General features: G+C 47.9%; 1 protein-coding gene across 1 annotated transcript; it reads left to right on the forward strand.

Annotated features, from left to right (window-relative positions):
* Positions 1-12,914: 12,914 nt before the first annotated feature.
* Positions 12,915-27,577, forward strand: LOC308152389 (UDP-N-acetylglucosamine--peptide N-acetylglucosaminyltransferase 110 kDa subunit). The gene is made up of 22 exons (XM_080525358.1): positions 12,915-13,254; positions 14,324-14,474; positions 15,100-15,343; positions 15,535-15,603; positions 19,118-19,234; positions 19,366-19,445; positions 19,921-20,116; positions 20,963-21,103; positions 21,235-21,335; positions 21,433-21,586; positions 21,715-21,816; positions 21,954-22,133; positions 22,603-22,761; positions 22,944-23,033; positions 23,577-23,702; positions 23,929-24,099; positions 24,236-24,352; positions 24,573-24,740; positions 25,356-25,508; positions 25,649-25,901; positions 26,106-26,262; positions 26,360-27,577. Exons 1-22 carry the CDS (start codon positions 13,218-13,220, stop codon positions 26,538-26,540), a joined length of 3,147 nt encoding a protein of 1,048 aa, XP_080381484.1. The 5' UTR covers positions 12,915-13,217; the 3' UTR covers positions 26,541-27,577.
* Positions 27,578-27,612: the final 35 nt, after the last annotated feature.

Consider the following 27,612-nt stretch of genomic DNA (forward strand, 5'->3'; position numbering starts at 1 on the left):
TGAAGTTGAGGGACACGGAGAACACCAGCCGTCCACTCAGCAGGTCGTAGTCTGAGACCCTCCACATCCCCATCATCTCCTCTCCTGCTGAGGACAGGACAGGGGAGAAGACCCTCAGACACTTCTGGTCCCCGTAGCTCACAGAGGAGACGTTGTTCCTGGGCTCCCTCATGATGCCCAGCAGGTCCAGCTCCTCCGGGTGGGAAGGGGTCTTCAGGTAGGCCCGGGGGCGCCAGGGGGCGCTGGTGGTCCTGGTCTTGGTCTCAGGTAAAGCCACGTGGCTCTTGGTCTCACCGGTTAGGCTGAGTGACGCCAGCCACTCTGTTACCAGTGCAGTGGAGGTTGAGGCCTGTGAGGTCTGGGGAGCCTCCCAAGCGGGTGAAGCTGTGCCCGCTGTCCAGGTCACTGTGGCTGGGTTGGTCTCCCAAAGGACCGGCCTGTATGGAGCAGGGGTCAGGCTAGCCTGGAGGGATCCATCATAGTCATAGATGAAGGGGAGGATAGTCTGGTTCCTAGTGAAGCGCTGGTGGAGGGCGGGGATGCTTCGTGCCAGCTCCTTGATGTTCCCCACTGTCATCGGACTGGGCCGAAGGTTACTGATGTAAACCCTGATGGGCCTCCTGTCTCCAGGCTCAATGACTGAGTTTAGTCCTGGACGAGACAGGAAACAGGTTCAACTCTATATTCAACTGAAATCTATACAGTAGAGGCTCAATTGACATTAAAACAAAAATCTTTTGAATTCACGATTGAAGCATTTAGAACCATATCCCCCATCACCAAAAGACACACCTGTACAGTTTCAACCTGAGGAATAACCATCTGAACCATACACCAGAAACAACTGTCTGGTTTTGTAGTTGAGTTTCATAAATACCTGCTGTATCTGAATCAGTCTGGAATTTCAGTTTCAAGAGGTATCTCTCTCCAAGTGGTTGATCTTGCGCCATTGTTTTCTAAAATAACCTCCTTGCCGACTTCACCATGCAAAGTAAACATTGGAAATGATTTGGAATGTTCTACTTTAGCCACCTATTGTTTCCAAAAGATGCATTCCCTTGGAAACCATACACATTCTGAAAACATACAGAGAGCCAACATTCTGAATTCTGATACATTCTGACATCACATTGTTTACCCTTGATGCCTTGCCACTAGGTGGATTTTTGACACAGGTATTGTGCATTGGCTAAATCAAGTGATGTTGTTTGAACCCTTTATACCACTCCATTCACTTGTCTGCTTTATGCCTGAAGAAGGTCAATGACCGAAAGCTCGCAATAAAACAATGTTTTTGCACAGTGTTTGAGTGTGCGGATGCTGTTATTTTATATCACATTGTTTACTCAAATGCATTCTAACATGTTCAAATCTTGTATTAAAAGGCTGATATACTAAATGCTCTGTTGTACAACATGGCACAGCTTCAACAGTCATGTCAATACCTTGTGAATTCAGTACATGGTATTAGGTGTGTTCTTGATTCTGCTCATGATGTAGCAACCAAATGATTGAGTCATCAGTCATGATTGAGAATCTTTGAAAAATCTCCTTTCACCAAAATAAAGAGAGATACCTCAAATAGAGTAGGATTTATATCTCTCTCTCAGTGTGTGCGTGCGTGTGTGTGTGTGTGTGTGTGTGTGTGTGTGTGTGTGTGTGTGTGTGTGTGTGTGTGTGTGTGTGATAAACAGAGATAGGTATATCTGTTGGGTGGTGGGGTGGGGTGGGGCAGGTGAGAGAGGTGTATGCTGGGATGCTGGTAATAAAACAAGGTGAGAAAGGAGAGGGGTGTGTGGAGGAGGAGAGGTATAGTACAGTACGAAGGGGGAGGAAGGAAGGCGTCCATAGGGCCGTGTAATGACACGTTGGGGCCAGAGCTTTAATTCTCTGTGTATTTCCCACCAGGTGCCTGATAGGGGTATAAAAACAGGGGAGGGCCCCCGAGCCACACAGCCCTACATCTCCATAGGCCATAATAACACAGTGCACCCATCAAAACAGCAGATAAACGCAGGGTACTTATTAAAGCTGCCAGCAGTGATAAGCCTTAGTGTGGTATGCTCTGCTCTCCCCCCCCTCCTCGAGTATTCTGTGTGAGGTTACTTCGTCATTCTGGTAAGAAAGACAGCAACAATAGCATTACACGCATCCAGCTGACCCTGAACAGCTGATCTTACCGAGACTTACCAACCAGCCAGAAAACACTGCTCCCTTTCCTCTCTCTTTCCCACAGGTGGAGAGGACAGCTCTTATTGCCAGGCAATGCTAATTACAGGACAGCTTGTTTCAGTATTGTGTGGCACACAGAACGGGTTGCTTCATCCCAGATCCTGGACACAGGCCCCACTGCCTGACTGCGTTACTCCCACAGGGCTCCCATTCCGCTCGGCTAAATCCCCCTAAGCAGGACCAACGACCTGCTCTCTGTTCCTCCTTTTCTACCCCCCATCTGTTCTCCCTCTCTCTCTCTCTCTTTCTCTCTCTCTCTCTCTCTCTCTCTCTCTCTCAAACTCTCTCTCTCTCTCACTGTCTTTCTCCCTCTCCTCTTATGGTCTCCCTCTCTCTTTCTCTTTCTCTCTCTTCCCCCCTCTCTCTCTCTCTCTTCAACGCAGCAAGAGTGTGAATTGTTACTGTGGCCAATGCCAGACAAGCCCTGGTGTACGGCACTCATCTGCAGAGCCAAGACAGTCAGTGGACTGTAGCGAACGTGACTACTGGGCTTCGCATCGCACTTCGGATCACGGCTTTGTGTGTCTTTGCCTGCGTCTTTGTTATGAAAATTAGGCCACTTTAGGGATACACTATAAAGGGATCCCAAATGTAGGTCAACATTTGTTGTCAGTCCTCCCGTCTTTTCCACTCGGTTGTTGTTGCTTGCATCCTCTGTAGCCAGCCAACATCCCTCTCCGATTCGATAAGCGTTGTTTTTTTATTTTCATCGTAAAATGTAATTGCTCTTATCTGGACCAAACATTCCCTGGGACGACTAAGCTCTCTCAATCTCGGTCCAACAACCATTTTTAACGCACACACTTCCCCACACTTCCCCTGTTGGGGATTTCTAAGCCCTCTCTCTCAGCCCTGGCACTTCAAAGACCCCCCCCCCCCCCTCCAGCATCCTGCCAGGCCAAGATCAACAACTAAGAGGGCAGGTTTATGGATCGACCAGGGCTTGGCTACTTTAGACTCATACACATGCTTAAAGGCGAGAGCCCAAGACCCAACCCAACTCCTCACTTATGACATAGCCTTCCTGGTTCTGTAGCCGACACGCTATGCAAACTAAATCAAATCAAATCAAATCAAATTTTATTTGTATAGCGCATTTCTTACAAGATGCAACTCAATGCGCTTCACACAATGAAAATGTTCAGTCAATCAGTCAATCAATCAATCAATACTGACAGAGCCGCGAGCAGGCAAAAGTAAAAAACCTGTATACTATGTAGCCAGGAAAAAATTCCCTTGCAGCCCTCTACCAATAGAGCGACTACTAGCCAGTTTGCTTACCAGTACCCAGCGGTCCCCCAGGGGAGGCCAGGACCACCGGCACAAAGCAAGCAAGCAAGGGCAAAAACCTGTACACCATGTATCCAGGAAAAATTCCTTGCATATTATCGGCGTACACACTGTCCATAAATTTTGTGTTGTATTTGCATCGTTCTGCATCCAGTATGGTCACAGGTCCTGCCAAAAGAGAAACTTAAGCACAGTTATAATGCAACAACACAATAGAGACAGTAAAGATGACAGCAATACAACCTGATGGTGGTCCTGGTACACTCTTGTACCGGTTCCAGTACTGCTCAAGGTGCTATTTGGAGCTGACAGTGCCTCATCAGCACCCGGGTCCATTTTCCTGTCAATACAAATCTCAAAAACACGAGTATGGTGTAGTGGCCTAGTGATCCTAGTTCTATAATGTCCAATGTCTCCCTTAGTATCAAAAGGCGACATTGAATAAGTAGGTTTTGAGGTCACGCTTAAAAATGTCCTGAGTTTTAGACAACCTCAGGCCCTCAGGTAGGGTGTTCCACAATCTAGGAGCATATATGCTAAAAGCTGATCCTCCAAATCTCTTTGTCCTAGCCTCTGGCACTATTAAAAGTTCCGTGCCACTAGACCGTAAGGGTCTAGCTGGTGTGTACCTTATGAGCATGTCCACCATGTAATTGGGTGCATCACAGTGAAGTGATTTATAAACTAGTAAAAGGATCTTGAAGTCTATTCTATGACTGACAGGGAGCCAGTGTAGTGATCTCAAGACAGGTGTGATGTGCGCTCTCCGTTTGGTCCTAGTAAGGACACGAGCAGCAGCATTTTGAACCATTTGTAGTCTATTTATCATTTTTTTGGGGAGACCTGTCAGGAGAGCAGACAAGTCCCTGCAGGCTGCTACCAAATAAACAGAGCTTAGCTCATAAAGAACCTATAGGAGTTGAACATAGAAGAAAGCGAACAAAGAGAGTGATTTCCAACTAAGTGTTTTGTGTCTGTCACTAACTCAGACCCTCTGTCTGCATCTCCCTGACTGTGGTGTCAATGGTCATGACCTCTCCTCCAGTCCCCTAGCGATCCCTGTTGATGCCTCAGTGACCCCTGACCTCTACCCCCCCCGAGGATCCCCCTGGTTGATCCTGTCTGTAGCCTGCCTGCTCTCAGAGTCCATCACCCCCCAGGGTGGGACACAGAACTGTGGAGGGGGATGATGAGATCAAGGACTCAAACAGTGCTGGATCAGAGGAGAATGCTCAATCCCACCGCCTGTGACACTTGGTATAGCGGTTCAATGAAGTGTATGAAGTTGAAGTTAAAAAGTGTCCTTTTTGGACTATTTCAGCACGTTTCAAGAGCAGCTCTACTATCTCAGACCAAACAGAGTCCAGCCATAGGGCTATGATGTCACATTGTTTCCACGAGAAGTCTTGTTTTCCATGCTGTAGTATGACCTAGTGCTTAGTCATCAGTTGAAGCGAGGGTGTAGGTGTGACAGCTTTATCACAGTGACTGCTATGTGGATAGTAGTGTGTAGGACCATTGTTTTCACTTTCTTAGTGAAAGAAGGGCAAAACCCCCTGTTATTCCTGTGATTGTTTTATGAGAGATAACACCGGAAAAACAAGAAGTGAAATCCCCTCAATTTGACATCTTAGAGATAAATGCTGAAACATCGTTCTCCGTTTCCTTTCTCTATAGCTGCTTGTGGCAATTATTCTTATAGAAAGTATTGCAGTTGGGATGATTGTGATGTATAGTTGTCTCACTTCATTTAGGTGAATGCACTTATTGTAAGTCGCTCTGGATGAGTCTGCTAATGACTAAGATGTATGTATGTAGTACAACATTATTCATACAGGCTGTTTCTGAGCAGATTTACAGGTTGTGCTAGTGCAAACACTGGGTACATCTTGCCCATAAACTGTAACCATGCCTGACATTTACAGTACTGTACTTAGCTATCACACACAGTTTACAGACACTCCTCTCATACTCTGGGGCCCAGTTGAACTCCGACCCCTCTCCTTGTCACCACAGCTGTGTCTGAACGGCACCCCATGCTGTCTCCTCACGGTAAAAAGACTCTTGTAGTCCGTGTCCTGGCGCGGGAATATTACTCCCCCACATTATGTACTGTTCATAGTCACGTCAAGGAAAAAAACCGAAGCTACACAATGTACACATTGTTTACCACCTCATACAATGTGAGGCACCCCATATGGTGTATAAAATTATCTTTTTCTTACAAGTCTTGACGAGACGTTTTAATAAATGTGTGGCAACTACTGTACAAGCTTGATGTCTTTTTTTGTGTGTGACATAAATGAAGTATATTAAATATCATAACTTCCACACTGAACAGCTGAATGCAGGGCCGAGAGGACACGGTGGATAGTCTAAGTTAGGGCTGATCTATTCCCAGAGAAGTGAGAGTGAGAGACGTGTGTCCGTGGTTTCTCCTGCACCACCACCGCCGCCACAGCTGCTGCTAGACCGCACTCATTAGAGGGAGACCCAGTTTCACTTAGTCTAGAGAACAGCTGGCCATCCTGAGGCCTCCCCATTTATACTTTGGTATCCAGACCACCCTCACCATCACTGAACTCCTGTACTTTCTTGTGACATTTTTAAAATATTTAATCCTAAATAAAACCACAACTATTACTCCTTGGGAGGCATTCTTACAATTCTCCTTCCTATGCCTTGTCTTTTTATAGTAATTGCTGTGACATGGTATTTCCATGTTTGGTACCTCTACTCTACTGTAACGGTCATGGTCCGTGGTTTCTTCAGTATGTCAGACTTCCCGCTGTAAATCCTGTTTCTGAGCCGTAAGAGTGTGAACCTGTCAGGAGTGTGTGTTTAATTGGACCCTGTGGCTGGAGCAGTGGATGTGGCGGTCGACAGGCTGCAGACACGCCCTTTCCTCCAGCTTCCTTTCCAATTCCTTCCACGGTCGCAGCGGGTCCAACCCGTTTCCGTCCTGAGTTGTTCCCATACATATGCAGGTTATTCATACAGAGGCTATGCACATGGACAGATTCAGACACATAGGCTACACACACACACACACACACACACACACACACACACACACACACATATCAAATGGTAAATGTTTCAATGTGTTTCAAATGTTTCAATGAATCAGTGCCTTTATCACTGTCAGCTGTCCAACCCCTCACCTCTTAAACATGCACACACACACACACACACACACACACACACACACTGTATAGTGTAATGTGAGATTGGTGAGATTGAACTTCCAGTGGCAGTGGTTGTGATCAGTTGATATGTCACTCTGCACATTTGCAGAAGGCAGGTTGAGTCTAAACTGTTGGAAACAGTTCCCAGTTTCCTAATAAGTCCACTGTGGTGTGTGACACGTAAACAGGATACCTGGAGAGGAAGAGATCTGGGTGGGAAAGGACTGAAGGAGGTTATGATGGGAGGTAAACTGTTCAAGCCATTGAATGAGCAGATTATTGTGTAATGAGAATGATTATTATTATACCAAATCAGCTTTTTTTTTTTCTTCCTTCAAAGTAAATTGCATACAGTAACTATTGTTCTGCTGCTCTTAACAAAAATGTTTGAGGCCTCCTCATCCCTTATACATCGATGGTGAGGTATTCTAGACGTGGCAAAGAGCGCCTCGCGGATTTGAGCTGTTACTTCCTATCATCATAAAGCTTAACATCTCCTAGTTAGTCTAATCCTTTATTGTGGCATGTGTACAGTTACGTAACTTGGAACCTCATCATTTTGATATAATGGGAAAGGTTCTCACACACACCATCACGGACCCTCATGGTGATTAGACCACCGATCGATAATGGGAACAGGTGGGAAAAAGTAAAGAGTTCAACAACATGGCTTCCTTCTAAAGCTGCTTAGGAGAGGGAGAGCACCCGAGGGGCGACCATTAGCTTTGAGGGCGAAACAGAGGCGTATTGTACCCGGCGGGCCAGTGGAGAGAGGGTGGTTTCTGCTCTCTCAGGCGGTACCGGTTGACCTGCTTTCTGGACACAATGTTCCCGCCGATCATGACTCACAAGGTAAGGCCCCGTTATGCAATGAGCGCGAGGGGAGGGGAGGGGCCCGAGAGCGGCGGGGAGTGTGGCGGATGATCCATGATTTCTGGAAGAGAGGAGAGGATGTGGATGACTTCTTCTGCGTGAGAATTAGAGACAACTCGAAGCCCCGTTTGCCAAAGGTTCACCTGAGGTCAACTATGCAGTAACTGGGTAGGGTCACCTGACTGATCCATGGACGAAGGAGCAAGTGAGTGAGAGATGGAGAGAGAGAGAGAGGGGGCGGGGGGATTAGTGAGTGAGTGAGAGGGAGAGAGTGGTGAAATCAGGGCTCTATTGTGGAGGTGTCTGCGAGGTGCCAAGTGACTTATGAGCATTGTAAACTCTCTAAAAGAGAACGAACCGCCGGTGAGCATGATTGTTTTTTAATGAATCATCAAGTTCAGGGAGTGGGAGTTACTTAAAGGACGGACCACTCCTGGAGAAGAACAAAAACACCCCTCCCAGTTACCGCGACCGAGGGCAACGCCATTATCATATGTGCAGGTAATTATGAGGTGAGTCTGATAGGTCTTAAGGGTTTAGGGTGACTGGGACACGTTCATCCAAAGTTGCCATCTCCATAACATCATAGAACAGTACAATGGGATGGGTTAGCATTTGTTCTGTGTACAGTAGGTATACCAGCAGGTATAGCAGAAAAGGGCTGGGAGGTCAGAGAGGACAGGGGAGAGGGTGTGTTCCCTTCACTAGTACAGAGGCCCTTCACTAGTACAGTAACACACACACACACACACACACACACACACACACACACACACACACACCCAGACGTGCACATACACACATACACACACACACACACACACACACACATACCCACCCAGACATACACACACGCCCTGTGGAAGGGTTTGGGAGCCCACTCCCCAGGAGAGGTCTCCTCTAATCCTTCCCTACCCCAGACAGCCTGTCTCTGGGATCGCGCGCCACTCACTGCTCCCCTCGGGTGGATCTAAATGAGATCTGGCAAAGCCTGGATCATTGGAGTTTTTCCATCCAAAGGGACCTCATATGAGGGAGATTTGCTGCAAAGCCAAAAAGGAGGAGTCACACGTTCATCATTACAAAGCCACTGGAGTGAACAATACGTGATATGCTATGTTTGTGTAGCTATCATCTGTCAGGGCTTATTTTAACAATCCTATGCTGAACTGGTTACATCACAGCCAACAAATTAGATTAGATTAGTTTAAATTAGATTCAACTTTATTGTCATTGCAGAGTAGAGGGAACCAGACAACGAAATGCAGTTTAGCATCTAACCAGAAGTGCATATAGTGGTATAAAACATGACTTAAAAACATGACAATGAAGTGATAGGTACAGGTAGTATGGTAAGTACGGTAGTTTCGAGGTATATACAGTTATGAGCTATGTGCAGTTAAGGTACTTATGTACAGTATGGTCCAGGATGTAGAGGAGATGGAGGGGCTGGAGGGACTGGAGGGACTGGAGGGGCTGAGGTGGGTGGAGGGGATAGAATAGAATAGAATAGTTTAATGACCACACGACCTAGGTCGGTGGAATTTGTTGTCGGTACAGCTCATAAACAGTGTCAAAAAACATACACACATTGTACATGACATGAACACACATAACCACAAGACAAGACAGAACATATTTACAATTTACAATGTATACAGTGCAGTGAGTCAGGTGTTGAGAGTCCTTATGGCAGAGGGGAAAAAACTGTTTTTGAAGCGGGATGTTTTGGTGGCCAGGGATCGGTAGGATGGAGGGACTAGATGAGATGGAGGGGCTGAGGTGGGTGGAGGGGATGGAGGGGCTGAGGTGGGTGGAGGGGATGGAGGGGCTGGATGAGATGGAGGGGCTGAGGAGGCTGGAGGGGATGGAGGGGCTGGATGAGATGGAGGGGCTGAGGAGGCTGGAGGGGATGGAGGGGCTGAGGAGGCTGGAGGGGATGGAGGAGCTGGATGAGATGGAGGGACTAGATGAGATGGAGGGTCTGGATGAGATGGAGGGGCTGAGGTGGCTGGAGGGGGGCTGGAGGGGGGCTGGAGGGGTAGCTGGTAGCTGCTAATTCCCAGGGGGATAAACGCAGGGAGCTGGGAGGAGAGTGTGTCAGTCACCCGGCGCAACTGATAGTAGAAACTGACAGCTGCTGTCATGACTGGTGTCACCGAGGCCTCAAGATCACCACTCTCCTCTTCACAGGGAGAGAGAGAGGAGGGAGGAGCGGAGAGGGGGAGGAGGGTCAGCGAGTCAGGGGTCCGACAGGTGATGAATGGGTAGGTTTAAAGAGGGCTACAGACAGGTCCTGACACCTTCTGACACACTGCTCTCTGCAAGCCCCAACAGTGACCTGCTCTGTTCTCTCTCTCTCACTCAATAACCCTCGCTTTTGCTCACGAGGACCCTATACAGAGGGAACTGTTGCTGGTACGGAGTAACCCTGACCACGATGGGGGCCATCCCTTTGTGTATACTATTAACAAGTCATTGTTTGTCTGGTGCTTATACCAAACTAAATTGTTTGTTTAAAATGTGCTCGTACATACGCAGAAATCCGATTATGTGCGTATGAGCAATACAGATCAATATTTCCTATAGCTTGAGGAGATAAGTATTAAACAGCTTCAAAATAAATCCAGGGTTTAAAGAGGTGCATTTTTCCACATCGTGGTTTTGTTCAGGCAAACATCCCAACCACAAAATGTGAGGCTATAAATACGCACCTGATAAATGTCTTAAATAAAGGCTAGGGCCATGAATCAAACATCAAGCAGCTGATAGTTAAAAGCTGGCAGCTGGCAGCCCCTACATTAACTCTGCCTAGAGAAGTACCTCTCTTGCTAACTGTTTTTCCACATTCTGAACACAGATTCTAGCTCTATAAAGTCTCTGAGGTGTCAACTCAGGCGATGGGAATCCTAATCACCTGAATTACATAGCTGTTGACTGCAGGGCTCACCACACATCTGGAAGTGACTCATTTATTCACTCTAACCGAAGCAGTGTGTTAGTATGTCATCACCAACATTAGGGCCTATGCTAGTGTGTGTCAACAGAAACAGGAAACAGAGCTGTTAGATCAAATGCTTGTGTTTCCTCTGAGAGGTGTTTCTATTGGACAAATCACAGTCTTTCATTGGGGTGGTCTATAATACAACCCTACAGACATTCTGTAAGATGACATCTCGCTTGTAATTTCCAATGTGAATACCGCAACATTCTACAGTAGAGTCAGCAGGGTAGACTAGTGAGCTGACTGGTTTTTGTTTTTGTTTTTGCTAGTGTTTTTAGTAAGAGTAGGCACAAGAAGACAATTTGACTTTCACAATAACTTAGTGGTCCACCTAGTGGACATTTTTTTTATTACAAGTCAGGGGCATTGAAGCAAGGGAGAGAAAACTGAGATTCAAATGTCTTCGATAGAAATTCAACCTTGTAACATTACATGTACCATAAAGGATATTCGTGTCATTTTGCAATCTGACCAATAGATAGACCAGAGAGCACTTAAATCATAAAAAATGATTAGGTGCTTTGAACATCCTCATGGGAGAGCCAATTCAAGATTGGAATATGTGGAGGATGTGTTTAATATGGTCTAATATGGTCTATAAAGTATTGTTAGGTACAAGGAAACCCTGGGAAGTACCAACAAGTACCATGGAATCCTAATCAGTTCACCAGAAATTGAGAAGGGTGTGTGCTTGTCAGTTGACGATGAAAATACAATCTCTGCAAATAGGTTTGAGCAGTTGTGGGCTATGTCCAAGTGATAATAAGTGCAGGAGGAGTTTCTTTCAATTTCAACGTTGGCATCATGAACTCTGCATCCTTGTCATTGTCGATATGCAGTCCAATAGCTCAAACTGGACTTTATCCTAAAATAAACGGGCTGAAATCATTCTGGTTCCCCATGAGACGGCAATCGGTAATTAAAGAGCAAACCAACAATCCTCCAAACTCAGACATCACCTTTAGGGGCTCAGGACTTTATGAGGGACACACAGCCCAGATTATAGATTAGATTATCTCCTGTGTTTCCTAAAATAATCTGGGGTCTGTGTGAAAGCACAGAGTCTGTTGAGGACAACACAAACTGACCCTTTGGTAGGAGAGTGTCCACTCTGACTGCACAAAGCTTGCACAAAGATAAAGCATGTCAGATGCAATCGCCACAGACACTGCCTATGACATCATTCCCTGCACTAGGCGACCGCCAAGCGGCACCGAGGATGAAAGCAGGAAGGGAAGGGGGGAAATGCACAGAAACCCTGGAGCCCTGTGCATGCTCTGAGCACACAGAGCAAACCCAACATGGGCAATGATGTCAACCCTTTTCCCATTGAGGGGCGCTGGGAAAAAAGAGGGTGCGCACAGCACTACGGCCCCCTTTTCACCGTCTTCAGGGGAGAATGGGAAGTTAATGACTCTCGCATCATAGGCCACATCCTTTAGAGACTCTTTAGACATGTCAATCAGCTGGAGAGGCTGGGGGGAAAGGTGGGGAGTGTAATGATCAGGGTCTGTTTGCTTCCCTGGCTTTTAATTTACATGGTAAAGAGCAAGTACGGATACAGAAAAGGGTAGCCTATAGGCCTAATGGTGGTGTCAGAGTGCTTGCACTTCTAGTTGAAAACATAAAAGTTCTATCATGCAAAATCAATTTAAGAGCTATTTGTAAGCTTTGGTTATCTTGTCCCTGAAAAAAACAATATAGTCTATTGTATTTGAAGTGGGCCAACGTGTCAGACGAGCATTATCACATTTTACAAATGACAACGCAGATAAACAGGAACAGTACACAATTATATTGGATAACTAACTACGTGTCTTACAAATAATAACACTCTCAACCAATATTCTGCACAGCCCATTTTTTGTCTCCAGAAATGTCTGTACAATGGTAGACTAAAACGTTTGTGAAGACTGCCCCCTGTCGGTTGTGCACAACGAGTGTTTCAGAGAGTCTCCTTCTATTCATTTCCCTCCTTCCGATTTGCCGCAGTGCACGGGGGAGTGACGTCAGAGACCGTATTTCTTCCATCTCTCACGACACACATCACTGCGACAGTGTCTTCATCCGCGGATCACATAACATGTTTACAAAGTGATCGTGAGACGATAGGTTTAGCATTGAATTAGCATTGTGAATCGGTCTTTCATATAACAGGGATCATAACACATACAATCGTCTGATTTCGGGAAGACTTTCTAAGATCCATTACTTTTTGGGGAACTATTTTCTGTCGATAAACAAGTCCCAACCTTATTCGCCATTTTATGACTGTGGACAGTAGCTTTGTTAAGAAGGAAACCAACGTTTCATGAATTTGAATTAGGAGAGATGAACTGTTAATCTCCGTTTTTTAGTACCGTTTTGGCTGCTAACTGTTAGAAGACAGTGTATATTGGGAAAGAGGCTAAATCGCCTGGACGACAAGCCGTCGTGTGCCACCGTAAAGTGACATCGTGACATTCATCTCGGCTAGCTTGGCGCTGTGGTTAGCGTCACCGCTTGACCTAGCTTAGCAGCCACCATCACGTCGACAAACCGACGCTATAATCTACCGTTTTCTGAAAGTGGGACCTTCTCAAACTAACACCCTGACGACCACCGTGCAGGACTCGAAGACCACCGAGGGGATGGCGAGCTCCGTGGGGAACGTGGCTGACAGCACAGGTAAAGCCCCGCGCTCACCCGGCACCACCATGCTCATTCCACTCAGTAGCTCGCTAAGCTAGTCAACAAAGATACGGCAGTGCCATGCGTGCCCATCTAAACATGTTATGCAATCATCAGTGGTTAGCCATCAATGGTGTGTGATAATAAACGATATATCATATGTGTAGCTGCAGATGGAGAGTTGTACACGTTATCTAGTTGACACAGAATCGTAAGAACAACGAGTTCATGAATGTAGCTGGTTAGCTTAGACAACGAGACATGTGCATGCCTCCAGCTCATTTTTAGACCACTACTCTCTGCATCCTTTCTCTCTACATGACGTTGTGGCTCATCCAAGCGACGTGGCCTCTGTCATTAACTAACGTTTTCTTCGCTCGTCATTCTATCCCATCATCAGTTATCAGTTGTTTTTACACGGCCACACACCCCCTTCAACTTCATGATCACGTCACGAAGAAGCCAACCAAACCAATTGTTTATAAGAAACCGTTTCCCCTCAATTCCTGTAATAGACAGCCCATTTGTTCACCTGATAACTTAAAGAAAGTAAACTGTATTATTCATGTTGATCTATATAGGGAGGTAGTGGTGGTCTAGTGGATAGTGAGTTGGACTTGTGATCGGAAGGTTGTGAGTTCAAATCCCGCCTGAAACCACACCACTACTAGTGTGCCCTTGAGTAAGGCACTTACCCCTCAGTTACTCCAGGGGGAATGTCCCTGTAATTCGTAATTGTAAATCGCTTTGGATTAAAAGCGTCTGCTAAATGGCAAAATTATAAAATTATTTATATGGGGATGCACGATTAGCTGCTCTCCACGTGACTCAATGACAAGCCTATGATGACGGTCAGTCATGTTCATGGCTACACTGACACACATCTCACATCCAACAACATTATCTAGTAAAGATACAATTATGATTTCCTTAGTCACAAGGTTTCTCTCATTAAGTTTTTAAAAAAAATGTCTGTCACATTCCATCACATCTAACGTGTTGTTTCCCCCCTCCTTGGGTTGTGTTGGTGCTCCAGAACCGACAAAACGTATGCTTTCCTTCCAAGGGTTGGCCGAGCTGGCGCACCGCGAGTATCAGTCCGGTGACTTTGAGGCGGCAGAGCGCCACTGCATGCAGCTGTGGAGGCAGGAGCCCGACAACACTGGAGTGCTGCTGCTGCTGTCCTCCATCCACTTCCAGTGCCGAAGGCTCGACAGGTGAGGTGGGGGGAGGGAGGCCCCAGAGCTCACCATGGGCCGCCCGGAGCATAGACAATACCGGGCCCGCTGTGGCTGCACTGCACACAGTGCTGGTGGTGGGGATGGTGGAGAATGGATGCAGTGGTTGAGCGCTGCAGGGATTTTGTCTTGTCAGTCTTTCCCCCTTTTTCTTACATGTGATGTCTCTTTTCTCCCTTGCGTGCTCTTGAAACTCCTTCTTTTGCAGTGGTGGTGGCGGCAATTTTCTCTTTTCACAGGTGCTGAGGTGAAGGCGTTTGTGGTGCTCTTGGTTGGGACTTGGTTGTTGATACCATTTTAGACAATGATTAGGAAACAACTTTGCAGGTAGTTTCGCTTTAGTCTTACAGTCTATTGTAGCTTTAGTGATATTGTTTAGGCAGGGCAATATTATACTTAGGCCTACTCAAATGAATGAGGCCTACACATTAAAACCACAGTAGCATTTATCTCACCGGCTTGCAAAGCTGAAAACTTACACCAGCTGTCATGCCGAATCTCACCAACACGGTTTTGTTTCTCTAAGCCGGCCATCTCCAGCACAGCGAGCTACCGTATCAGACTGGTGACAGTCCCCCCTCCCTTCACTCTGGCCCCTCCACAGGTCGGCTCACTTCAGCACCCTGGCCATCAAGCAGAACCCTATGCTGGCAGAGGCCTACTCCAACCTGGGGAATGTCTACAAGGAGCGCGGGCAGCTCCAGGAGGCCATAGAGCATTACCGCCACGCCCTCAGACTGAAGCCCGACTTCATCGACGGGTACATAAACCTGGCGGCCGCTCTGGTGGCGGCGGGGGACATGGAGGGCGCCGTGCAGGCGTACGTGTCAGCTCTACAGTACAACCCGGTGAGTGCCCCCCCGGGTACCATGGTCTGACCCCCCTAACAGAGTTCAGAGTTCATGCTGAGTGAATCATTCGCCCTAGTATTCAGAAAATAGTTGTAGAAACCCCTAGCTAGACATTTCTTGATGGCCCCTCACAAGTCTGAAAGAATGAGGTATGGGTGTGTCTTTTATTTGTGTGTCTTTCATTGCAGGATCTGTATTGTGTGCGCAGTGACTTGGGCAACTTACTCAAAGCCCTCGGGCGTTTGGAAGAGGCTAAGGTATGTCCCAGTGTGTCGACATTTGCACAGCTATCTTTTTATTTATTTTTTATTTGGTTTATTCGTAGATGTTTTGTTTTTCTCAGTATTCCTGAGGCCCTCCTCCTCCTCCTCCTCCTTTAGGGTAAACTCATTCACATGAGTGTTATTCTCTACCCATGCCTTCCCCCCTCTGCTACCCTGGCCCCATATCTTCACTCACCCTGGCTTTGGGCAGGCCTATCAGCCCCTCAATCCGGTATAGAAGGGAGGCTGGCATCAGCCTCTCCCTTTCCTTCCTTTGTACAGGAAAGAGTAGAATAACCCCTATCCTATGTTCTTATCAGAACCAATGGGCTGTCTTGATCCCCCCCCAATTTGTTCCATGTGAGGCTAATAAAGGGCTAATGCTTTTTAAAAAGATGTAACCCCCCCCCCCTCTTCTTTTTGTCTCAATGACTTGGCAGAAAACGCTATACTTTTCCTTTGACCATAGCTAGAATAGAGGGATCTCCATTCTCTCCACCTTCACACCCCCAACCCTTGCTTTCTTTCTTTGCCACCAACTCTTTGTTTCATCCTGACCTTTGACCTCAGGTCAGCCCCTCCCCCCACAGGAAGAAAGGCTGGGCATCTCAAATTGCTAGTGATACATAACGTGTTAATGTTAATTTTGAAATGTGACTCAGACACTGATAGAGCTGGTTTTGGAGGGATATTGCTGGCTCGGTCTTTGAAGAATAAATGAACTGATGAAGTTAGTTTATCTATGCAGTGCAAAAGATAAGATGGCCTCTAACCAAACCACATTACTCCAATGTTTTTATTGAAGAACCCATCTAGTTCTCCCACATGTAATGCTTACTACCCTGCAGATTTGCTACTCTGGTATCTTATTGAATGCCTTCTGCCCCCTTTGTTTATCAACTTCAAGCCATCCGCACGTTGGCTATGTAGGGCCTGTGTCTACCCGGGGGTTGGGTGAAACTTGGAGCTGTGGTGTCGCCCCCATGCTGGGTCCAGGCCATCTTATCTCGTGCCAGAGGGGGGAGGAGTGGGGAGGAGCGCCAGGGAGCTGCCAGCCCCCCCTGCTCTGTCGCTCCACCCCCCCGCGCGCTCGCTAAGGCCCGGTGGAGTGTGCGCGCTCAGAGCTGTCTTCCTGACCTTCCAGCTACGCCCAAAAGAGGCTCCAACAGTGCTGTCTTCCTATATTCACCCCCCAAAACAGTAAATAAAGCCAACTGCACCCGACTGTTTATCTAATCTCACACACCCCTGCAGTCTAGTAGAGCGGGTAAGGGTTCCACCTCCCCTGTCCAAAAGCATGTTGAACGGCCCAAGCTGCGCCAGGCAGACAGCTCACAATCGACACTCCGCCAGCCGCGTCAGTCGCTGGGTTAGAGAGAGAGAAACACGCACGCGCAAGAAAAAGCGATGACCTCTTTATTTCAGAGCTGTGGAGGCTTCTTGATATAAATCATTAAACCCCAGGCTTTTCTTCCCACCCATTGGCCAGGACTCGGGAGAGAAGGACATGATAAAGAAAAGTATCTAAAAGCTTTTTTGGAAAAAGGAAGAAAAAAAGAAAAAAAAGGCAAAAGAAAAGCGATGACATACTCTCCAAGTATGCTTCGATATATTATTCCCAGAGAAATGTGATGTTCATTTGGGGAAGATCAAGCCAGTTAGCCTCCCTCCTTTCTCTTAGTTTTGAGACATAGTTACTATAGCAATAGGCATACTATCATAGTAATTGATAGACTACATCAAAGCCTTTCTTCCCTCCCTGTCCCCTTTGGAACATCCATTTGTTCTTGGAAAAGAAACATTCTGCACAGTGCATGAGTGTAAAACTAAGTATTTTAGTGTGTTTTTATTTTATTTTTTATTTTTTTTATTTTATTTGAAAATACTTTTTATTTCCATATGAAAAAAATGTATTGTTTGCGAAACCTTTACTAACGCTCGTGTTTTCTTATTTTGTCTCTTTTGGTTTTTTCCACGACTGATATTGTTATTTAGAAGGTTTCAGGGTGCCTGGCGGGAACAGGAACACTAGGGCAGCATCAGTCCTCTCCTCTTCTTCCAGCCAGCTGCGGCCGCCCCTCTGAGTCCAAAAGTCCAAAAATATGGTAACGGGTTTGTAACTGGCAACAAAAGAAAAAAACACCTTCAACTCCCTCCATGCCTGAGCGCCTCTGTCTTGTGGCTTCCTTGGAAGAGCAAAACAAGAAAAAAACGTTAACAAAAAAAAAGAGAAAAGTACAGTAAGCACTCCTTTAAGTACCTTTAACATAACAACGGCCAAGTTTGTAATACATTTAAAAAGAAACATGGATTGGAAGCAATATTAAAGCGAGAAAAAAAAAAGTAAGAGCCATCTAACTCTTACTTGTTGGTTATTTCTGTCCTGTTGAATGTGTTTGTTGTTTCTTTTCCTTCTTGATTTGGAGTTGCGGTGTTCTGCCAATGATGCAGATGATGCGCTGTGAGTCTGCAGTAGCGCAGGGGCTGCGCAGCGAAACCCTCCAAGCGGCCAAAAATGGCGTCACGCGCAAGCAAGCTCCCCCTGCCCCCCCTCCCCCTCTGGCCTGCGGCTGCAGACCTCCCCCGGCCCTCTGCCAGCCTGGCACCCGGCACCCTCCTCTCGCCTCAAACAGGACCCGATTGGCTCTCACAGACGCACACATCCTCCAATAGCTTCTCTCCTTTGTCCTGTGGAAAAAAAAGTCCACGGGCCTTGGTAGCTCTACTATTCTCCTTAGAGGGCATTGGACACGATTGGCTGCTGTCCTGATTTTCCTCACATCTCCAAAATGCCTTCCACCCCCCCCCAGTCTGGAGCAGCAGGGGTTCCCCCGGGGTTCTGTGTCTGCAGCCAGCTCACTCAGCCAGAGTCAGCGGCGAACCAAAACGACCCCTGCTAAGCAGCAAGGGTCGGCGCAAGCGGCGGCAGCATGGTGCTCAGTGCACCTGGGCGCCTGCGCCCGCGCACGCATTACAGGGACTCCCATCTGCACGCAGCAATCGGCATTCTAGGTTGTGATAGACCACAGCACAGTCTCCTGTCCTAGGCAGCTGACAGAGAAGTCGCAGGCTTTTATTATGTAAGGAAATTTGGAGAGTTGTATACTTGTTTTCCTCTCCACATATCAATAGACCTTTAGCGGGGTTATTATGTATTCTAGCAGCAGTTTTTGGGGACCCCCTCGTGTTGTGGGTCAACGAGGCCATAACTGTAGCATGTCGGTCTGCGTGTGGGTGCTGGTCGGATCTGCGCAGCGTAGGGATAAGCAAAGCAGCTTGGCGCGGCAGAACGCGCAAGCAAGCCCATGCTGCAGACTCACTTTTTGCTTTTGTGGAGAGTGGTCACTAATTCTGCTTCCTCTTCCTTTTTGTTTTGTTTTCTTCCTTTTTTTTTTATTCTCAATCTTCTATTTGTTATTTTGATTTTACAACCCCCCCCCCCCTCCACACACCTGCTCTACCCCCACCTCTTTCTCTACTCTGGTTTTCATTGTTAACCCTTTTTAAGGCTTGCTACCTGAAAGCTATCGAGACTCAGCCCAACTTTGCGGTGGCTTGGAGCAACCTGGGTTGTGTGTTCAACGCCCAGGGAGAGATATGGTTGGCCATTCATCACTTTGAAAAGGTAAGGTAGTACGTCTAGGCGTAGGTTTCTACTGTTTTTTTAAGTCCTAACTCTTCAACTCGTTATATTCCTCTTCTCAGTCAGAGTGTTTCGGTCCCTTTTTGATGGCTTGTTGGGTGTTCTGTTCTCAGGCTGTAACTTTGGATCCAAACTTTCTTGATGCCTACATCAATTTGGGCAACGTTCTGAAGGAAGCTCGCATCTTTGACAGGTGAGTGGAGATCCTGTCTGGAATGGCCTGTGTCAACACGGACGCACCCTGATTCACACGTTCAACAATCGTGTGTCTGTTCCCACCTGAGTCAGAGCTAGTTACCAGTGGAGACGCCCTGAACCAACCTTGTAATTGCCATTGTAGAAAGATGAAGTCCTGTGTCCGTGTGTAAAAAATATCCAATAGTTTTTCTTGTCATACTTGAACCAGAGCCTTTGTCGACATGGTGTTGGTTTGTAGTTGATGGCCTCTATTTATACATCTGTATATAGCTACCTTAACTGTACATAGTTCATAACTGGATACACCTCTAACATCCGTACTTGCCATACTGTACCTGCCATACATCACTGTCATGTTTAATATCACTATTTGCACTTCTGGTTAGATGCTAAACTGCATTTTGTACTCTGCAATGACAATGACTTTGAATCTAATCTAATGGTGTGACGTGTGTTTGTGTGTGTGACAGAGCTGTGGCAGGGTACCTTCGCGCCCTCAGCCTGAGCCCCAACCACGCCGTCGTCCACGGCAACCTGGCCTGCGTCTACTACGAGCAGGGCCTCATCGACCTAGCCATCGATACGTACCGCCGCGCCATCGAGCTGCAGCCCCACTTCCCCGACGCCTACTGCAACCTAGCCAACGCCCTGAAGGAGAAGGGCAATGTAAGGAAGTACACGGTGTGTGTGTGTCCCCGCAAAGACGGCTCCGTATACCTGCATCCCCACTGCCACTGCGAGACGCACGCCGGTCTCCGCGGCCGCAGTTCTTTTTTGTTGTTGTTCAGGGCTCGACATTAACGCCGTTTTACTTGTCCGGAGCAGGTAAAACTTTCGCTGGGTTTGTTTGTGCGAGCACGGCGACGCTGCTAGATCCAGGATGTTTTTAACTGTGTGCAGGAAGAACAACAGACGGCGCAGGCGTGAGACTAGACTAGTTGATCGTGAGTGAAGATATTATCAAAGCGTACGGGTGATCGACAGATAATACCGTCACTCACAATCATCTAGTCTAGTCTCGCGCCTGCGCTGTCTGTTGTTCTTCCTGCACACAGGTAAAAATATCCAGGATCTAGCAGCGTCGCCGTGCTCGCGCAAACAAACCCGGCGAAAGTTTTACTCGCTCCGGACAAGTATAACGGCGTTAATGTCGAGCCCTGTTGTTGTTGTCTGCGATTCCGTTGCATGCCTCGCCTCCCTTGGCTCTCTTGTGTAGGAGGTGTCTGAGATTCTTTTCCATGCATCCTAGAACAGAGACGATGGAGGTGTTTTTGCATGATGAATTGTTCACATATAGGCCTTAAGTCATGGAGATGTCTTATTTGGGCATTGGTGTTCCACCATCTAGAAACACATTTCTGATCTTAAATCACCTCAGTTTAGCTTTAACATACCATTTTTAAAAGGCTCTAAAGCTCTCATAGAGGTATAGGAGTAAGATTGCCTGGGCTCTTGAGTGAGTGAGTGGGTGCGTTAATTAACCCTTCGTACCATGCCCATCCAACCCCTCAGGTGTCCGAGGCGGAGGAGTGCTATAACACGGCTCTGCGGCTGTGCCCCACCCACGCCGACTCCCTCAACAACCTGGCCAACATCAAACGAGAGCAGGGCAACATCGAGGACGCCGTCCAGCTCTACCGGAAAGCCCTGGAGGTGAGAGGAGTGGAGCCGCTAGCCCTAGGGGCATATAGCTGAATACTGCATTTTTACAGTATTTGGTGTTGCCGTTGTATTGTGTGTGGGGGGGTGTGTATATACTGAGTGTGTGTGTGTGTGTGTGTTAGGTGTTCCCGGAGTTTGCCGCGGCCCACTCTAACTTGGCCAGTGTCCTTCAGCAGCAAGGGAAGCTGGCAGAGGCCCTCATGCACTACAAGGAGGCCATCAGGTCAGAACGCGTCCCGTACATCTGAGGTGCGTGTCTAGGTCAGGCCTTTGCGTTGACACTGAGTCTTGCCGTCTCGCCCTCCCTCCCTCCCCCCCAGAATCAGCCCCACGTTTGCGGACGCGTACTCCAACATGGGCAACACCCTGAAGGAGATGCAGGACGTGCAGGGAGCCCTGCAGTGTTACACCCGTGCCATCCAGATCAACCCTGCCTTCGCCGACGCTCACAGCAACCTGGCCTCCATACACAAGGTACCCTACCCTCCCTCCACCCACCCACCGACACAGTCAGACTTACGGCTTCTACCATACGATCGGCTAATGTCGATATCTCTTCATGTAATTAATTGTGTGTGTGTGTGTGTGTGTTCCCTCCCCAGGATTCTGGTAATATCCCAGAGGCCATTGCATCTTACCGCACAGCCCTGAAGCTGAAGCCTGACTTCCCTGACGCATACTGTAACCTGGCCCACTGCCTGCAGGTAGGCACACACACACTTCACTCCTTCACACACACACTTCACTCCTTCTCACACACACAAACACACACAGATGGGACCAAAAACAATGCATTTGTCTCACTCGTTCACCTGTCCATGAACCCGCCTCTCCCTGTCAGATTGTGTGTGACTGGACGGACTATGACGAGCGTATGAAGAAGCTGGTGAGCATCGTGGCGGACCAGCTGGACAAGAACCGCCTGCCCTCGGTGCACCCCCACCACAGCATGCTGTACCCGCTCTCCCACGTCTACCGCAAGGCCATCGCCGAGCGCCACGGCAACCTCTGTCTGGACAAGGTACAGGCCATGATGAAAGCAAGTACAGTCCTCCTTTATATTAACGGCTCGGACGGTGATGGTCGGTGGCGGTTTGGTTGGGTGTCCCTGAAAGGCCTGATGATGGGTTAGTTTGGTTGAAGACGGGTTACGGTTGGGTCAGTTGGGATTGTGGTTGACGGTTACTCTTCAGGGTCTGCTTGGAGAGCCTAGTTCCTGTTTGAAGCTGGGGAATGAGGTGATGCGCAGGTCCAGGGCCCAGTTGTTCAGAATCAGAATGATCCCGATTATTTTTTGCTATCCAGGATCAGATCTATCTGGCTGGTTTTGAGTCGTATTGGGGAAATCAGTCAGAAAATAATCAGGATCATTCTGATCCATATTAAAGGTTTTGAACAACTGGGCCCAGATGATTTACGTTAATACGTGAGCGTTATCTTTCTCCTGCTTGCTGCGTGTTGTCTAACTTGCCTGTGTGTGTGTCTCCCAGATCAACGCCCTGCACAAGCCGGCCTACGAACACCCCAAGGACCTGAAGGCCAGCGGGGGGCGGCTCCGCGTGGGCTACGTCAGCTCCGACTTTGGGAACCACCCCACCTCCCACCTGATGCAGTCCATCCCGGGCATGCACAACTCTGAGAAGTTTGAGGTGTGTGTCTCTGTCTCTGTCTCTGTCTCTGTCTGTGTCTGTGGCTCTTACTGTTGTTGTAGTGACCGTGCGACTGAAGCTCAGCTGTCACAATACTGCTTTTACAATAGAAGTTGATGTGTAAGGTTGTGCTGCTGCTGCTGCTGTTTGAGTGTCATGGTTGTCATGGTGCCTCTCCCCAGGTGTTCTGCTACGCCCTCAGCCCTGACGACAGCACCAACTTCCGTGTCAAAGTGGTGGCGGAGGCTCATCACTTCACAGACCTCTCCCAGGTGAGTGTACAGATGGTAGAGCAAAAAACACAGATTGAGGTTAAAAAAGCTACAGACCCAGATATAGGCCCAGGAGCTGTGTGCTTGTACATGGGAGATGGGGATATCAGAACATTCTGTAGCCTGTAGGTCAGATGGTGAAGAGTGGTACTGGGACGTCCCTCAGCTGGGAAATATTGGTGGCAAACATCCAATAAGGTATGAATAATTAGCATATGAGCAATATAAACTGAAAAGAATTCAAACAGTTAAAATGTTATGCCATGTTATGTCCATGGACTGCCTCAGGCTTTGTTATTTGTAATAAAGTGTTATTGAGAAGCACATTCAACAAGGTTTGTGGTTTAATGTCTAAAGTATTTCGGTTTTAGTCTTTGACAAAAAGAATTCCACAACAATGGAAGACTGGCGTCTCCTCGACTGAACACTCTGACGGCTTTAACAGGAGATGGCGCTATTGATCCCATTCACCGATTGCTCAATTTGATTTCTCTCCCTAATCGTCTCTCTCCCTTCCTTCCTCCCTTGCTCTTCCTCTCTCAGATCCCCTGCAACGGGAAGGCCGCCGACCGCATCCACCAGGACGGACTTCACATCCTGGTCAACATGAACGGCTACACCAAAGGAGCCCGCAATGAGCTGTTCGCCCTGCGCCCGGCCCCCATCCAGGTAGACACACACACACACACTCTGACGCAGGCACGGATGCCTCGTAACAGCTTGCGACGCAGGAACCGGCCGCCATGTAAAAATTTGACAGAAAAAAACCAATCCGTTGGAACTGGAAACAGCAGTGCAACATGTTAACCTTTTAGTTTATTGTAACGTCTTAAGACCAGGGCCCCGAGCACTAACTTCTGTGTCGTCTGTGTGTGTGCCCCCCCCCTCCTGTCAGACCATGTGGCTGGGGTACCCAGGGACCAGCGGCGCCCCCTTCATGGACTACATTGTGTCTGACAAGGAGACGTCCCCCATTGAGGTGGCTGAGCAGTACTCTGAGAAACTGGCCTACATGCCCAACACCTTCTTCATTGGAGACCATGCCAACATGTTCCCTCACCTCAAGGTAAGACACTTTGTCTTGTTTTGTTTTAATGCATTTTTCATTGTCATGTCGAACTCGAGAGATTTTAAGTATCTCATATCAAGGAGTAAATGTTCTGAGCCTTTTTTTATGGAATCTATTCTTCCACGTTCAACAGAAAAAGGCGGTCATTGACTTCAAGTCGAACGGACACATCTTTGACAACCGCATCGTGCTGAACGGCATCGATCTGAAGGCCTTCCTGGACAGCCTGCCTGACGTCAAGATAGTGAAGGTGAGTCAAATGTTTCTTAACACCTGACCTTGACCACTAGGAGGCAGATGGATGTATTTGTTTAATCGAGAATTGCAAGGTTTGTATTTGGTCATTTCAGGGTCGAGTAAAATCAAAATGATGAACCGTAAAGGTGATGAGAGAGTTTCTCTGTGGCTGATATGTGTGCTCTCTCTCTCCCCCCCTGCCCCTCTCTCTCTCCCCCTACCCCCCTCTCTAGATGAAGTGTGACATCCAGGAGGGATCAGGTGACACCAACGGGGCCCTGTCCATGCCCGTCATCCCCATGAACACAGCAGCCGAGGCCATCATCAACATGATCAACCAGGGACAGATACAGGTCACCATCAACGGCTTCACCGTCAGCAACGGCCTGGCCACCACACAGGTACGAACACACACACACACACGTGCGTGCACACATATATATTGACACTAACAGCCTTCCTAGCCCCCTTCTAGACTGTATTCCCACCCTCTAAAACCAATGGCCCAGCCAAGTCATCCATGGCTATAATAAGCAGGGTGATTGCATGATCATGCTGGTCTGTTTCAGATATTCACAGTGGAGGAGGTTGTAGTGTCTGGGGATGTAGCCCTGCAGGTATGGCCATATCTGATTTAGAAATCTAAAGGCACAACGGGATTAACTGTGGTCTCCACTTCAGAAGTGTGGTTTTGGTTTTTCACTCGTCACCTGGGCAACAAACCTCGGTCACCATAGTAGGCTTTCAAATCAAAGTAGATTTGATATTTTCATATACACAGAATACAGCCGTAGACAGTCCAATTAAATGCTTTTGAGCAAGCTAGCTCCTCAACAGTGCAACAAAGTCATTATAAAAAAACAATAACATTTCACTGTTCTGAAGTGCCGCAGGTGGTTGGAATATGTGGTGGTGTTGGGGGGGAGAAACACACACTTGCCTTTTCTTCTCGTGTGTGTGTGTGTGTGTGTGTGTGTGTGTGTCCATCATTTAACTCCTGTCTTCTCCTCTGTCAGATCAACAACAAAGCGGCCACCGGAGAGGAGGTGCCTCGCACCATCGTGGTGACCACCCGCTCCCAGTACGGCCTCCCCGAGGACTCCATCGTCTACTGTAACTTCAACCAGCTGTACAAGATCGACCCTCCCACCCTGCAGATGTGGGCCAACGTAAGCTCCACCAACCTGACACTTTTTTTATCCCCAAGTTAGATCCTTGTAGCACTTCAGGCAAAGAACACTTCAGATTTCTTTATTATCTTTATTTCCTATTTCTATGCTGATCCTCTTCCTCCTTCTTCTGTCTCCAGATCCTGAAACGAGTCCCCAACAGCGTGCTGTGGCTGCTGCGCTTCCCCGCCGTGGGCGAGCCCAACATCCAGCAGTACGCTCTGAACATGGGCCTCCCCCCCTCCCGCATCATCTTCTCCCCCGTGGCGCCCAAGGAGGAGCACGTGAGGCGGGGCCAGCTGGCCGACGTGTGCCTGGACACCCCGCTGTGCAACGGCCACACCACAGGCATGGACGTCCTCTGGGCCGGCACGCCCATGGTCACTATGCCAGGTGGGGAGCCAAACGCAGACTCGCCTGTAGGGCTGTGTAGAGTCACATTTAGAGCACATTATCAGAGCATTGGGTGATGCTTTTGGGGGCGCCTGATCTTTTGTTATCCATCAGATTTGTCAAATGTAGGAAATGAATGGCACCTGTGCGAATGTGTACTGTATGTCTTGCCTGCTTTAATAACATCTTGCCTTTGAACGACAGGTCGGTCTTTAAATGACAACTCTGCCCGTACAGGTGAGACCCTAGCCTCGCGGGTGGCCGCCTCCCAGCTTAAGTGTCTGGGCTGTCCAGAGCTCATCGCCAACAGCCGCCAGGACTATGAGGACGTCGCCGTCAAACTGGGCTCCGACATGGAATAGTAAGAATCCCGCCTGACTGACAAATGTTCTTTTGAATGTCCCGTCTCTTTGTTACTTCTTGTGGCTCTAACCTCTCCTGACTTGTCCTCCCTCCAGCCTGAAGATGGTCCGATCCCGCGTGTGGAAGCAGCGTATCTGCAGCCCTCTCTTCAACACCAAGCAGTACACCATAGATCTGGAGAAGCTGTACGTGCAGATGTGGGAGCACCACGCCAGCGGGGGCAAGCCAGAGCACCTGATCAACCTGCAACCCCTGGAGAGCAGTGAAAGTGCCTGAACCTGACAACCCAGACACTCAGTGCACGCTGCCCCTCCCCTCCCTCTGACAACCCTGTCAAACCCCAACACCGCCAGGGTCGTGAAAGCACCTAAGCTTGAGGTCCTTTACCCCCCCCCCCCCCCCCCCCAGTTCTAGCCCTAGGCCTCTGGCCTACCCTCAATCCCTCCCTCCACTGTTAGGCCTGCAGGCCTAACCCCACCCCCCAAAAAAAGAAAATCATGCTCGTCGTCACGTCTGTGTCCCTGAGCCAGACGGAGAGCCTGATGACCGTGGCTCTTCACCTGAGACTCTCCCCCCCCTCCCTCTGTGAGAAAAGGAGGAATGTCCCCTTCCCTCTGACGCCTAGACACTACCAGTGGCTTTTCTTTTCTTTTCTTTTCTCTTTGTGTGAGTGGGATGTGTCTGTGCCCCCAGCCTCCCATCAGGTTTCTGATCTACTTGTAAATGAATTGGAAGAGTATAAAAGGGACAGTGTTGCTCCATGAATGATGCAGCTATCTGACTAAAGTTTAATCAGCTTTAACTTGCATATGTAATACATTCTGTCTTTTTAGTTTGCAACTACTACTGTTGTTTTCGTCTTTAAGCTATTGGTAACTCTTGCAAAAAATAGAGTTAGATGCGTAAAATTGATTGGGATTAAGAGATCATATCCCCCTCCCCCCCACACCATCAAATGCCAACTTTTAAGGATTTTGTCATGTGTCAATGTAAGAAAAGAAAAAAAAAAGAAGCTCAATGGCTTTTGTCCTCCTAGATGTCACGCTATATACCTGTAAAGACCAAACCGTATGGACAAACTGGACAGAGGAGTTTCTTGTCAGTACTCATTGGAAAGGGCCTGTAATTTTACCATAACTTTTGACCCACTTAATGATTTGATTTAATCTCTCAAACCAGGAACGGCCTAGGTAAGTATTTTCTAAGCAGTTTTTTGTTTTGTACTGTTGTCTTTCTATGAACTGTTTTATTTATGCTCTATCAATGGTATACTGCAAGGCTCTAACTAAATCTGTTGAAATAAAGAAAGAAATATGGCAAATCTTGTGGAATGTTTGTTTCGTCTTGC

Source organism: Nansenia antarctica (assembly GCF_963989245.1).
Source record: "Nansenia antarctica genome assembly, chromosome: 3".
In the NCBI taxonomy this organism is placed as follows: domain Eukaryota; kingdom Metazoa; phylum Chordata; class Actinopteri; order Argentiniformes; family Microstomatidae; genus Nansenia; species Nansenia antarctica.